The sequence below is a fragment of the Ictalurus furcatus genome, chromosome 9 (assembly GCF_023375685.1).
Source record: "Ictalurus furcatus strain D&B chromosome 9, Billie_1.0, whole genome shotgun sequence".
Classification (NCBI taxonomy): Eukaryota; Metazoa; Chordata; class Actinopteri; order Siluriformes; family Ictaluridae; genus Ictalurus; species Ictalurus furcatus.
This window is the reverse complement of record NC_071263.1, coordinates 22839842-22855401: the sequence shown is the minus strand read 5'-3', so window position 1 is coordinate 22855401 and position 15560 is coordinate 22839842. Positions and strand designations below refer to the sequence as shown.

The 15560-nt window shown below is 37.8% G+C and overlaps 2 protein-coding genes across 2 annotated transcripts in view; both read left to right on the top strand.

Moving 5' to 3' along the window:
* kif6 (kinesin family member 6) overlaps nt 1–7925 on the top strand; it is a 105485-nt gene extending 97560 nt beyond the window's left edge. Inside the window, exon 22 of the mRNA XM_053632413.1 lies at nt 7896–7925. Coding sequence (XP_053488388.1) covers nt 7896–7912 — 17 coding nt within the window. The 3' untranslated portion in view covers nt 7913–7925. The remainder of the gene's footprint in view (nt 1–7895) is intronic.
* A 2375-nt stretch (nt 7926–10300) lies between these two features.
* LOC128612745 (potassium channel subfamily K member 16-like) lies at nt 10301–15044 on the top strand. Its single transcript, XM_053633124.1, has 5 exons — nt 10301–10794; nt 10901–11015; nt 11164–11318; nt 14081–14249; nt 14579–15044. Exons 1-5 carry the CDS (start codon nt 10582–10584, stop codon nt 14842–14844), a joined length of 918 nt encoding a protein of 305 aa, XP_053489099.1. The 5' UTR covers nt 10301–10581; the 3' UTR covers nt 14845–15044.
* The last annotated feature ends 516 nt before the right edge of the window (nt 15045–15560 follow it).

Genomic DNA, 15560 nt, shown 5'->3' with positions numbered 1-15560 from the left:
CAACAGGATGGGTTCCCTTTTTGAATTTAGGTGTCAATGTTGTCCATGAAAGATTTCCTTCACCACTGTCACCTCTAGCTTTCTCATTAGGGATTTAAATCTACATCTTTATGAGAAGGTATTTTGAGTTATGCAAATATGATTTAATACAATTGGCAATCATAACTGTTGGACTCCCTTCTTAATTGAGTTTATTCTAATTTAAAGAAACTGCACATTCAATTAAAAAAAAAAACTACTGTATGAAGTTACTTTTAAATGTTTATGGAAGCAAAAAAAGAGAAAGGTTTTAATGCTGAAAGTCATATTTTCTTAAAGACATTTAAACACGGCTGAAGTCATAGCATTGAAATATATTTGAAAACTGAATTATTCCCAAATCTTTATTTGGGAACTCTGAAACCAGGAGCGTAACCTGGCCTGGGCATTCAAGGTTGTAGCCCTGAAGATTTTTTCTTTGGCCCGAATAATTCTCCACTTGGAGCGGTTCGTCACTACTTAACTAAACGTCAGTAAAAGAAGACGGTGGTGTTGTCATTTTGTAGGCGAGACCAATCAAGCAGGGTTTCCAGGAAAATACATGGAAATACTTATTGACTGACAGCTCTCTATTCTCAAATGCTAGCTCACACAGTCAGTTAGTGTAAGAGAAATGGATATACACCAATTTTTTAATTTTTTTTTTTACCAGTAAAGGCATTGAAACTGAAACACTAACCTCCTCTCATGTTGAGCAGGACAACAAGGTGTGTAAATGTCTATATGAGTTCCAGTTTACGTGAATATGAAATGAGCAGAGCATAAGAACAGTTAACGTACTTTCATGGCACTGTAGCAGCTAAACCCACACACTGATAGCTTAGCTGTGCCTCCCCTTGGCTAACGACACCAAACTAGCCTAGTCTCATGTTAGATAACCAAAACATTTTATATTTAATCTGTCTGGTAGTCCTACAAACTAGTGATGGGAAGTTCGGATCATTTTACTGACTCTGATTATTGAATCTCGTTCAGCAAAATGAACGAATCTTTTATTCCAAGTCATTTCAGCAGAATATAATTAAAATGTTACATGTTAAATTCCCCAACACATCTAGTACGTACGCAAACGATCACATTTGGAATAAAAAATAAACTATAGGCTAATGAAGCCAAGGCTGAGTTATGAGAAACAGAAATGATTAATTGCTTAGCTGGTCTTCAGGCTATGCTGTCTGTTAATTCACCTCACCTCCTGATCCGAGTCGTTCTTTCTTTTTTCACATCTGTTCGCCGGAAAAAGAAATGATTAGTTCACCTCTCGAGTCTTTGGGTTCGAGTCGTTTGTTCATCACATCACAGCTCCACAGCCTGAATGCAGTGGGGCTGTGACGTGAACGAACGAACGACTCGAACCCGAAGACTCGAGAGGTGAACTAATCATTTCTGTTTCCTGTACAGAACCTATGGGGATGTTACAGCGCATGCGTGGTCCACACAAAATGAACGAATCATTCTCGGAGACAACTTGTTCCCAAATCATATTAAAGATTCGTTCAAAATGAAAGACGACGTTCAAAACGACACGTCACTACTGCAAACAGCAACAACACCTGAGGCAAGTTTTATGAGAAATTCACTTTTTGTCCAATTTTCACATTTTTAAAGCAATGAGCCCTCACATGCTTAACTAAATAAATAAATAAAGTTGATTTATAAGTATGTTTTTAAAAGTTTTTTGATGGAGAAGAATCTGAGCTCAACCCCAAACGATGAACAGTCCAGCTAACGCTGGTTTAGTTTGGATTATTTTGAAAGTGTGAGTTTTCAAATAAAATAAAGATACTATAAACTTCAACGAGGTTAAAAGAAAACGATAAATACAGACTTTTTCTTGCAAATTTTACTTTCAAAGTAATATATTTCTATGCTATAATGCTATGACTTCAATGACTTTTCAAATGAAAATATTTGTCAAAATATCCTTTGCTTTCATGAATGCTACCATACATATGGCAATGAGAAACATAATACTTGACTTTAAAAACGCAGTGTATGGTGTTTTAAGGTTTAGTATTTGGCTCTTTTTTTGGAGGGGGGGGCAGGGGGGACTTGCTTTGAATTATCTTGACAACTCTGCTTACAACTCTATCCTGCCAGGTGTTCAGACCCTCTACAAATAATCTGTACCAGGTGCATTTTAGAGTACTTAAACTGTTCAGAACATTGGGACACCTGGACTTGAGTTGAGAAGTCCTGACATAAAGCAGCCTACAACTCGCTAATTCACAGCCTGGTGCACTACCTGCACAGTATACCTACCAATAGCGTGTGTTGTTATATATAAAGTAGTATGAATAAGCATCAGGGCTGCATTCGCCTGCCTCTCGCAGAACACCTCTGTACTCCACTACAAAACTTCCCTCCTCAATCCACGAGCTGGCAAACACTCCATATCCTACAAAGACAACATTTAGCTTGATGCAGTAATAATTAGTTCTGTTCAGTAAAGCTTCAATAACATTACGAAGGCACTATCTACCTTTAATAACATTTATAAATCTGCTTTCCAGATTGCTCTTGTCTCTTCTTGCGCACACGTGCTGTTTAGCATCCAGAACTGGATTTATCCCTTTGCCCACTGAAAAGAAGAGTCCAGAATATGATATTAGGGTCACATCAGATATTAGATACCAAGTGTTTGTTTAAAAAGACATGAAATTTAACTTCTGTAGTAGCTAAGACCTTTAATCAAACAAACAGTCACTGCAAAACCGTTTAGCAGAACCTGGAACATAACAAATCCCCATGGAAAATTAAATGTAAATATAATAACATATTTACTAGAAGATAACTTTGTTTTCTAGAATTTTGTAACGTTTCTGTGAGACTTACTTGCGAACACATTCACGAAAACACCGACCTCTTTAAAGCAGTAACCGAGAGTTTTAGTGAGCCACGGGAACGTGATACGGATTAGCCAATCAGCGGCGCTTATGTAGGCGCATACTAAAAACGAGGCCGCTCATTGGTCCTCTCTGTGTTTCCGTTTTTGCTGAAAGGCTTGCGGAGAGAAGTGCGACTTTTTTAAGGCGTATTTTTAAAATATATATGTTCGCATCGTTCGCTGTGTGTTTAGAGAACCAAACACATTAGTATTTATTCTCGTAAATGCACAAAGAGCTCTCGCTCACACACACACCGGGCGGTGAGCGTGCGTCTGTGTCTATGTGTGTGCGCGTGCGCTTCTCTCCTCAGCCTGTAGGTGATGTGAAGTACAGAGTGTGTAAGATAAAGCCCAGCTCCCACTCGCGCGCTCCGACACTTCCGGGTTTCAAAAAGTCAGAACCGGCTAGAATAATAACAGAAAGTAATAGACTTATAAGATTTACATTATTAATTACTAATAGCATTTAAACATTTACCTGCAATCGTGCCTTTTTAGAACATTTATTTATAGTGCTTGCTCATGATTCAAAGACTATTTTGACATATATCATATAATTTATTTTATACAGGATGAATTCAGGTATTATGGGACAAGTTAAGAGTTGTATTTCCTTATCACTATCATATTTTTGTAAACCACTATCTCTAAACCTTTTCATAAACACTTCTTAATCAATAAATCATAACTTTCTCATTTGTAAGTCGCTTTGGATAAAAGCGTCTGCTAAGTGAATAAATGTAATGTAATGTAACTTGGAGTTAATGACATCGTTAGAGGGGCGGGGCATCTAAGCAAAGAAACCTCAGACAGTGCATGAGGAAGAAATATATTGCTATTCCTTCAATTCAGTAACCGTTTTTTCCCCTGGTCGAGGTCATGGTGGATCCAAAGCCTATCCTGGAAACACTGGGCGTACACACTGGATGGGACAGCAATCCAATGAAGGCACCTCACACACACACACACACACACACACACACACACACACACACACACACACACACGTGTGCACACACTCATTCACACCTAGGCGCAAGTTAGAGAAGCCATTCCACCAACTTGTATGTTTTTGGGAGGCGGGAGGAAACCAGAGATGCAGGGAGAACATGCACAGTAATCATCACAGTAATCTGAACACAGGATCGAACTGGTGATCTTGGAGCTGTGAGGCAGCAACACTAACTTCTGCACTACCCAGTAGAAAAATAAAGAAATATCTAGATTTTATTGAGGGCCCGTGTGGTTTACACCCCTCAAAATATCATGCTGATAAGCAAAAAGTGCATCTAAATTCATGTTGTTGTCCACTGATGTTCCAGTATTTATCATCAATTTTCCACTTGTCCCATTTTACAATTACAAGCAATTTGTGTGATCAACTTACTATATATTAAAGGCAAGAGTAAAGAGCAGAATAACAAAATATGTTGCTGCCAGTCCAAAACAGTTTATCACTAAACCAATATCATCTGCTTACCAACATGTGCTTGGCACAGATCATTACATACATTTAAATCAGGGTACTACATTGTGTTCTTTCTATTTTATTTTATTCTGTCTGAAAGTGTTTCTGCTTTCTACATGATGTGAAGTAGATGTGCTAAGCCAGTGATCAGTGGGGACTGTGTTCAAACACTGGATTGTCATTAGGAATGTCCTATGATTGGCTTAAAACCGTATGGATGAACCAAATAGAAAGAAAGAAAGAAAGAAAATGACTGTCTCCTCCCATATAAGGATATTTCTCAAAGCAACTCAGGGATTACCTTATTGGGCTGGAAAGTTGTCTGAATATCGCCCTCTAGTGCCTAAAACTTAACTCTCATTCATCCCAATGTGTGAATTAGTATTAGAAATAAAAACACAGTCCTAAACTCATGTTTGGCATTTCACATTACCTCATTATTTTGTCTTTCTTCAAATGTTATATAGATAGATTTGTGAGTATATGTCATTACCTATTATTAAATTCAACATGATCACTAGGGATCAGTATGTTACTTGTATTTTAGGTATCACCTTTGCGGAACATCAGTGGGATATTAGTTTTTTTTCTCCTAAATAGGTTCCTGCCAGTCCAAAACCAATTTAAACATTCATAAATACCATGAGCACAAATGGATATTATTTGTTTACCAATATGTCTTTCACACAGTTCATTACATACATAGTAGATGTTCAAATCCTTATTTGGACTTCCATTAAGATTGTCATGATGATTCATCTTTTCCGAAATATTCTTTTATCAATACTATATTTGAGTTGATGATTAACCCAACTACAGTCTTTACCTCCAGTCTTTACAGTCAGGAATTACCTTACCTACGTCGAATTTATCCCAATATGTAAATTATTATTAGAAATAATCTGATAAGTTTTTTTTTCATTTTCACTCTCACACACTCCAACATTCATTAGGTATTACCTAATTTTTGTATTATCTCATTATTTTTGTCTTTCTTCAAATATATAGATTGTATATAGTTTGTTATATAGATCGTCCTGCATAAGATATGTCCTTATATATATATATATTATATATTATATTATATATGTGTGTGTGTGTGAACAGATGGAGTTCAAACCACTGAAGTGCTGATACAGTGTCTCCACTGCACAGTTAACTCTTTACACTTTCAGAGTGTTTAATGGCCTCTCTAATGCACACACACACGCACACACACACACACACACACACACACACACACACACACACACACACACACACACACACATACATACATATATGCATGGACGCTCAGTAAACAGGGACCATCAGGGTCATGAGGCTGAGGTGTGCTGATGTACTTGTCATGTGACATATCATTTATTATATGTTATTTCATTCAACATGATCCTCAATCACCAGGGGACAGCTGAATGCTATTTTAGTTAGTTGCTTGTATTTTTCACATCACGATTTTTCCAAATATATCCCCCAATACTCTACTTATTTGATGACGATTAACAAAACTACAGTCTTTATGTCCAGTCTTTACAGTCAGGAACTACCTTATTGGAGTGGAAAGATACAGTTGTGTGAATATCACCCTCTAGTGATTTGACTTATGGTTTACCCTCTCATTTCACTCTTCACTCTCACACACTCCAACACTCAGGTTTGGCATTTCACATTACCTCTTTATTTTGTCTTTCTTCAAACACTATATAGATTGTCCTGTATATATTTGAACATATGTGAGTGTCTGTGTGTGTGTGTGTGTGTGTGTGTGTGTGTGTGTGTGTGTGTGTGTGGGAATAGACAGCGTCTAAACCGCTGAAGTGCTGTTACAATGTCTCAGTGAACTCACAGTGCACAGTGACCTCTTTTATAGTACTTTCCATTGAGCGGTTATGCATGGACACATGCACACACACACACACTGAATACATACATACATACAGACATACATACACACACACTCAGTGCCCCCTCCCAGAGATCCAGCCCTACATTCACTACTACTTTTCATCATATCCAACTCACACAAGTTCTCTGGATAAACATTAATAGTTTAAACAAGGACCATCAGAGTCTTGAGGCTGAGGTGTGCTGATGTACTTATCAGACGCCATATAATTTATTATATATTTAATTAATTGTGATCACTAGTGGAGGACAGTGGGTTCCTTGATCAATACTCCATTTCCATCCATGTTCTATACCGCTTATCCAGCTGGGTCACAGGGAACCTGTAGCCTATCCCAGGGAGCATCGGGCACAATGCGGGGTACACCCTAGACAGGGTGCCAATCCATTGCAGGGCACAATCACATACACATTCGCACACCCATTCATACACTACAGACACTTTGGACATGCCAATCAGCCTACCATGCATGTCTTTGGATATGATGCCTGGAGTACCAGGAGCATGGGGAGTACATGCAAACTCCGCACACACAGGGCAGAGGCGGGTGTGAGCCCTGGCAGTGTGAGGCGAGCGTGCCACTAAGCCACCGTGTGCCCTGATCCTGTTTGAAATTACAGAAAATCTAACATATTAAACATGCTAGATGTTCCTATAATACTACTATACCACAGCTTCATTTTATGAGGCTTCATTTTATCCAGAGCGACACACCTTTATGTCATTTATACAAGTGAGCAGTTCAGGGTTAAGGGCCTTAAAGTGTTTGTCATTCGTTTACAATTGTTTATCATTTCCATTTTGTTCAAAATGTTTCCATGGTTATTACCTAGAGAAGGATGTAGTGTATGGTATAAGAATACAGGGTGTCTGAGTCTCTGGACAGAAAGTCTTTCTGCTTTGCATGTGTGAGTAAGGTGTGCCATGGCGATGATCAGTGGGGACTGGAGTAAAACACTGGATTGATATTAAGGATTTCCTATGATTTGCCTAAAACAGTAAACTAGTACAAGTCAACCAAATGGGTCTTTCTGTTTTCCCCACTTCAAAACTAAATGAATAATAATTTGATAAAGACTGTCTCCTCCTATATAAGGATGTGTCTAAAAGCAACTCTTGGATTACTTTCTTGGAATGGAAATTTACAATAGTCCCAATATGTGAATTATTAGAAATATTGTGATCAGTTATTTCCCTCTTCACTCTCACACACTCCAACGCTCAGGTTTTGCATTTCACATTACGTCATTATTTTGTCTTTCTTCAAATGTCATATCGACTGTCCTGTATGTATGTATACATTTGTGAGTGTGTGTGTGTGTGTGTGTGTGTGTGTGAGAGTGAGAGAGAGAGAGAGTGAACAGATGGTGTTTAAAACACTGAAGTGCTAATGTGTCTCCACTGAACTCTTTACACTTTCCACAGTGCATCTAATGGCCTCTCTAATACACACACACACACACACACACACACACACACACACACACAAATAATAATAATAATAATAATAATAATAATAATAATAATAATTATTATTATTATTATTATTATTATTATTCCTACTTATCACTGTGTCTCTGTTCCTTTTCTTTCAGGAGTGGCACCAAAATAAGGTTGGATCGATTTGATCAAGATAAGCACCATGCACAAGGGTTTGTCTAACAAATGTGTTTCATTGCATTGCATTTTGACTTGGACTGAACTGAAGTCAGAATATACATGGAGACAGTTATTTATATATAATTGTTAGCTTCTTGGTCTAAACTTTCCTTTAGTGTTTTTGTCACTAATGGACGGGGACATTCTGTAAATGAGCTTGAATGTCTCAGCAATAGACAGTAGCCTAGCAGCAGCATATATCACTGCTGAAGGCACTTATCCGAACTGAGCAAATGTTTTCACAAGCTATCACATAGCACTAACTGGATCGGATGTCTGTCACCCTGCCAAGATCTGCGACCTGTTTACTCGAGTCATCAAATGATGGATTTTATTTGTGTTTTATTTTCCCAGCATGTTGTTTAATCGATTTCTTTCCCCACTATCTGCTCGGTATAAAAGTGATTCCCGTAAAATATGATTAGCACTTTCCTTTACACAACTTGTTCCACTATAAACTGCCTGTCAGGTGAATTTATACCCACTAATAGACGTGCGCCGTTTTACGGTGTCCTCTTGTGCCTTATTACCAACTGTACATTAGGTCCCAACTTTGATAAGGTTATACAGAGAATCACAAAAACTGCTTTATTCAATTGTCAACACAAACAGCTCATTATTATGTGAGGATTGTTGAAGTAATTGATGATGTAACATTATACAAGAAAATTCAACAAATCTCCTTTTTTTTTTTTGCCAAAGAAAAAGAATTTTCAGGCATCCTGCGTTTGCATTTCTCTGAACGTGTTTGTTTGAAATGCAGGCAGCTGAAAAGAAATTTGCATTGTGAGGCGCTTTCCTCGGGTGTGTACTTTCAGAGTTTAGCAAGGTCGTATTAAGTCCTTCTTTTTACTTTATTTTATTTGCACATTTTTGGTATGCTCCAGTGGCACTCTTTTCCATGTAAATACACAGTAAAACAGTGAAATCTTAGTGTTTGTGGGGTATTTGATTTGCCTCTTTTTTGGAATTTTTTAATTGCATTTCATAAAGCTGAATTCGCTATTCTTTATTCTCAGTGAAACCAATCCTCAGACCAGTTAAGTTTTTATCATTTTGAAAACTGTGTTTTACAGATTGTATGGTTATTAAATCTCTAGTTACCACTTTTACACTAAATTATGCCTTGTTGGTAAAAAAAAAAAAAAACAACAACAACAACAAACAAACAAAAAAGAAAGAAAGAAAGAAAAAGATTTATTTTCATACTGGGTGGCGAGGGGGCGGAGCAGCATCCTGCTACAGTTCTTCTGTCTCTGTAGATAATATCCCTGCTTGTTTAACAGTCAGTAATTGTTTCACTTGGGATAGTCTTTCGGCACGGAGCTGTGAACACTTGTGCTTTCCGGTTTCTCCACAACATAAAAAGCTGCATTTTGTGCCTTATTAACTTCATGAGAGAGAAGAAAAAAAAAGGCAGTGACTGTTTATAGGGGAGGTAATTGTAAGTGATATCAGGAATGACCTTGTCTCAATGAATATTAAATGTAAACATTAAACATGTGATACGCTTTTCATTAATTTGTTTAAAATTCGAATTGTTGGCAAATCACTCAGGTATAAAAGGAATAACACACTTCAGGCCTTGCTGTTGAGTGGTGCTGTTCTAGGGGGAAAAAACACACCTGTATCTCCTGACCTGGTCTGGTCTGCCATGTTATTCCTTACAGATGTTCTATTACTTAACAACAATCTTTGTAACACTGATTTTTTATTTTGGGGAAAAAAAGAATGTTTGAAAATCTTTTTATTCTTTTCTACATATACACTAAGGCAGTAAGTATAAAATAGGCACAATAAAAATTCATATAAATATGTTGCTTAATATGAATGCTTAAGCCTTGCACAGTAGTGTATATTAAAACTTTTTCATTTCAATGATATCAGCCTAAATCTCTGTTTATCCCCTGCTTATAACACTGAGAGTATCATGAATTTATACCTTGTTCATAAGGTCATAACTTAAGTTTTATGCTGCATGAAATGCTGTGTGTGATGTCCTTCCAGAAGGAATAACACCAGCCGAGAGTGATTAATCTCTACTACATTTAGTGCGCTTGACCAACCTGCAGCTATCAGATAAAACATTAACCAATGTTCTGCTGACATGGTGGTACTCCTGTGGTTTTAGCAGAGATAAATGAGGTTGTGGGAGACAGCTCCAGGTCCATATTATGCGACTCATGCTCAGTCGTTGTCACAGGAACCACAGACTTAACACGTAGCCTGGTCAAACATCCGTTTAAACCTTTGGTGACCAACGAGGATGACGAAAACCACCTCACATAGGGATGCTATTCTTCTGCCTCACTTTGGACAATTTCCAGTGAGAGACTGACTGCTCAATTCACGAATCCATATCACGGCACTTTAGAGCCTGACCAGCGTTTCTCATTCACTTCTTATCCAACTTTTGACAATTATTTTTGGATTTGTCAGCAAAGATGGACAATTATTTTGCATTTTTAGTGCATAATACTGTCTGATCATAAGATTTATTTTAACCAAGAAGGTTTAAGGACTATACTGGACAAAATCCCACGTTAGATTAGATTAGATTGAGAGTTATCTGATCCACAGCCGGATCTCTGGGCTGTGTGTCTCTCATGCTTGTGAGCATACATGGCTCAGCTCCAGGTCACAGGTGCGAGGTTTAGCTGGACCACTCTGCTGGCCCTGTCTCAATTTACCTACCTGCTGTTGGGGGCCACCGTTTTCCAGTTGCTTGAGAAAGAGGCTGAGAGCAAAAATCGCCTCCAATTTCAAATGGAGAAACTCTACTTTCTGGCTAATTACACCTGCCTGGATGGACCAGCCTTGGAGAAGTTTGTACAGGTCATTATTACCAGTCGAAATGTATGCATGTCTTAGTTCTCACATGTTTTGATTTGTCCTGATAACTCTATGGAGCACTTTGGATTACTGTATTGTTTTGCTGCAGGTGATTTTAGATGCAAGGGAAAGTGGTGTGAACCCTTCAGGAAACTCCACTAACCCGAGTAACTGGGATTTTGGCAGTTCTTTCTTCTTTGCAGGGACAGTTGTCACCACTATAGGCAAGTTAAATGTTAATATCTATTTGACCAGGTTATGCTGATCTACCATACATGGTCTGTTGAGTTGTTGCTGAGTTGGACATGACCAAATCAGAGAAGCATGCTTATGATTGTGAAAATTAATGTAGATATTGTGCTCCTTCCAAAGGCTATGGAAATCTCTCACCCACCACATACCCAGGGCAGGTTTTCTGTGTGTTTTACGCCCTGTGTGGGATCCCCCTTAACCTGGCCTTCCTCAACCAGCTTAGCAAGTGTCTCAGCGTTCATCTGGGACGCCTGGAGAACAGGATGATGTCAATGGTGCCTCACAAGGTATTACTCAAAACCTTTCTCTAAAAATTTGTCATCCTAGTCATTGTTAAAATCTCACTTTACTCACTATAATAGAATTTTGGCAGGGGAAAAGGTGTCTAGCAGCCTAAAGGGTTATTTGATGTGTCCTACTAGAGGAATCTTTGAACGAGCCTTGTAGAAGCCTAAGGGTTTGTTTTGTACATTCTAGAGAACGCATTCAAATAGCAATTGAGGAACCTTAATTTTGTCTAAGAATGTAGCCTGTAGAGACATTTTTGGAAATCCTGATTTTAGTAGAAATGCTAGAGTCAGAGTACAGTAGCAGAACTCAATGGTCAAGGCTCTGGGCTACTGCTGAATAGATTTAGAGGCTTTTAACCCTCAAAAGCTCCAGGGCACTTTATGATGGCTGACCCTCTACTCTAACCCCAGCTTCATTCCTTTATATATTTGTCTCTGGGGTGCTACCCTCAAGGGTGCATCTTTCATACCTTTATTATGTATCCTTTTACCTGGTGAGGTATATGCCTTGTATCTTTAAAGCTTTACTGTAAATGCTATTTAAAGGTGCTACAACCGTTCGATTTACAGGTGCCACAACTGGGTGCCATTTAGCTCTTAAAAATTATGTTTTAATTTTAAAATATTTTTTCAACATTGAGTCTAATAAAACATGCATTTAACCATTTAGAAATTGAGTTAACCCATCTCAGTCGATGTCATTTTTTTTCTTACCGAAAATGGCATTTTGCTCTTAAATGACAACGAACAGGGTTGAAAGTAACAGGTTTGAGGGTGGGTTGTTTTTTTTGTGTGTAGAATTAGCAAATACACAAAATGTGGTTAAATAGCATCCATGATAATTGCATAAGGACATTAGGGACATTCTAATGATTTACTTACTTTTGTTTTTTATTAATAACTAACTTTCAGTCTATAATATGGGTAGCAGTGTTGTACTTTCAAAGTGAGCTCATCAATCAATATTACATTATAATAAAAAATAAAGAGAGAACTTAATTTTTTTCTTCTTCTCGTGATCTTCGGGAATTTTGGATGATGCGATTTCTTTTAGAATATTCCAAATGTTTCATAAGGAATGAATGTATTCAAGTAACAGGATTTGGTGAATGTTGTGGGGCTAAAATGTACATTGTTCATAATCAGTAGTGGATGACTCATGGAAAAGGACATTTCAAACATGAGATTTTAAATGGATTCACACATCAAGTAAGGAATAACACACTGTAGACTGTGCTTTTATGCATATATAAAATTCAGATTCAGATTCGATCATTCTGTGGTATAACTGCAGTAGAAAGCAAAAGACAAGAGTTTAGTATTTCAGCTTTTGTTTCCTGGTATTTACATCTAGATGTCTTAAACAACATTAAACATAGAACCTTTTGTATCAGACCACCCAATTTTTAGGTGAGCAAAAGTATAGGAACAAATAAGTATTCAAGTAAATTAAAATAAATAACACTTAATATTTAGTTGCATATCCCTTGCTTGCAATAACTGCATCAAGCCTGCAACTCACTGACATCACCAAATTGTTGATTTTTTGTTTTGTGATGTTTTTCCAGGTTTTTAACCACAGCTTCTTTCAGTTGTTGTTTGTTTCGGGGGTTTATATCTGAAATACTGCTCAGTTGTGTTAAGGTCTGGGGATTAAATTCCAAAACCTTCCAATTTTTCCCCCTGATAAAGTCCTCTGGTAAAGAATTTTGAATAATTGTCTTACTGCATGATAAAGTTCCTCCTGATTAATTTGATTTCTCTGTAAACTGGCAGACAAAACCTCAACTTCTGTCAACTTCTGAATTCATTCTGCTGCTACCATCATGATCAATTACATCATCAATGAAGATTAATGAACCTGTTCCAGAAGCAGCCATGTTTCTCACATCAGCTGATGTTGTTTTCCTTGGCCGACCCCATTCTTTGTCTGTTACTTAGTACACCAGTGGTTTCTTTCTTTTGCAGGACATATCAAATTGTTGTTTTATTATGTCCAATGTTTGTGCAATGCCTCTGATCGATTTTCCCTCTTTTCTCAGTTGCTTTTCTCCCATAGACAGCTCTCTGATCTTCATGTTGGCTTATCCTTTTTAACAACAAATGCAGTTTTCACAGATGAAACCCAGGGCTCAAACCAATGTTTGAGATGTTCAGGGCTATTTATTGTTTAAACAGTCAGTCTAACAGGACACACCTGGATAACAAGAAACACCTGTCAGTCTCATGCTCCAATATTTTTACTTACCTACAAATTGGGTGGTCTGATACAAAATGTAATTTAACATATATACATATAAATACCCGGAAATAAAAGATGAAATTCTAAACTCTCTTCTTATATTCATCTTTTGATATCAAACCCAAATGTCTTCAGTCTACAGTCTACAAAGAATTGGCCTTGCTGTTCCAATAGTTTCTGAGGGGACTGTATGTTTAAAATATTTTTTTTTCTTAATTTTACATAAATATTGGTAAATATATCATATCAGTGGGGCACCAATGGAACTCCAATTACATAATCATCCTCAAATACCATAATGATTTTAAAAGTATATTCATGATTCCATGTGAAACATACATATTCATTTGAGAGTGTTTATATAATGGCTGTCATCATCATCAAAAGGCACATAGATGGTTTTTAGGACACAATTGTTTGATACACAGTCATATACTACATAGTTATGTACAATGAAGACTTCAGTATAGCTCCTTCTCAGAAGATGTGGATGTTTTGAGCGCAGCAGTGTGTGGAGGTGCTGGCCGTGGCTTTATTCCTACTCATGGGCAGTCTGCTCTTCCTGATCTTCCCACCGGTGATCTTCAGCTACGTGGAGGGCTGGTCATATGGAGAGGGCTTCTACTATGCCTTCATAACACTCAGCACCATTGGCTTTGGAGACTATGTGGTCGGTGAGTACCACTGAATTAGTGCAATAAATATCGGTATCTGTATTTGTATTTAAACCTGAAGTCTGGAAGGGTCTTTTGAACCAACCTGCCTCTGAGAGTCCATCATTTTTTATTATTTTTTTTAATTCAGCTTGCACTGTTTTTTTGTTGTTGTTTTTTAAATGGTTTAGAACATACAGTATAATCTGTTCAATCTGCATTTGGTTCCATCCCTACACTGGATGTGTGAAAGAACAATTAATTTGCTCTTAAGTGTACTCTACTTAGTAGTCTTTAGGTACATGCCTACCAGTGTACAAGGGTCTGATGTGGAGTATTATTTTTGCCAGGAAATGGCCAGGACAAGCAAAACGTCTCTGTGTACCGCTGCCTAGCAGCAGTGTGGATCATCTTTGCACTGGCATGGCTCGCCCTTCTTCTCAACATCGGCGCCAGGATCATGGAGCATTTTCTCGGCCTCAAACAGCCCCCCATCACCTCAAGAGACGAGCGAAGGTCTTCAGTAAGGAAGCAGGATGAGGGGCGGAGTACACCAGAGAACCAACCCCAAGAGACGGAGAAGGAAAAAGGCTTCTTTAAAATCAGAATGGTTTAAGCCTTGTGGTTTAAGACTCTCAAGAAATGAGCTGTTATTGGCTGTAAAGTGTACATTTCAACCACTTTTTTTCAATATTTTCGTACATACAATGTGTACATTACTGTATCGTCTAGATGTCATACATCACCTGTTGATAATTGTGCCATGTTAAGGACTTGTAACAACAACTATTAATCTCTATTCATTTCAGGCCATGCAATGTTTCCAAATCCAAATTTAGAAATCGGAATTACATAGGACAAATCAGTAGAGACCAAATATTTTGGCCCAGTAGATTATGATTATGGGTGCTGTATGAAACCAATGTCACTATGGTGTCACTACCAAATTAAGTCTGTTTTCACATTTGTGTATTTCTCCTAAGAGTTTGGTGCATTTGTTGAATTGTGAACACTTTTCAAGCCCGGAAGCGGATCAGAGACCCGACCCATGGCCCTCTGGTAGTCTGGGGCTTGTTCACCGAACAGAGGTGTCATTTTCAGTTTTGGGAGTAGGCTCAAGTGTTTGGGCCAAGTGTGTACACACCCTTAAAGTATTCTGTGAGTAAAACACACTCAAATTAAAGTGATGACACCTCAGAGTTTGGTAATAGTCATATGACTTCTAAGCACTTGTATCTACAAAGTTTGCTTGTCACTAGCGCATTATGCATTTGCATGTATCCTTTGAGTGTTCTTGTTGTGCTTTGGTATTTGCATTCTGTTTTTGTTTGA

Coding starts and splice junctions, on each gene's coding strand:
- LOC128612745 (XM_053633124.1), top strand. CDS start 10,582: ATGGCTCAGCTCCAGGTCACAGGTGCGAGGTTTAGCTGGACCACTCTG. Junction 11,016..11,163: donor GACAGTTGTCACCACTATAG/GCAAGTTAAATG, acceptor CTCCTTCCAAAG/GCTATGGAAATCTCTCACCC. Junction 14,250..14,578: donor CTTTGGAGACTATGTGGTCG/GTGAGTACCACT, acceptor TATTTTTGCCAG/GAAATGGCCAGGACAAGCAA.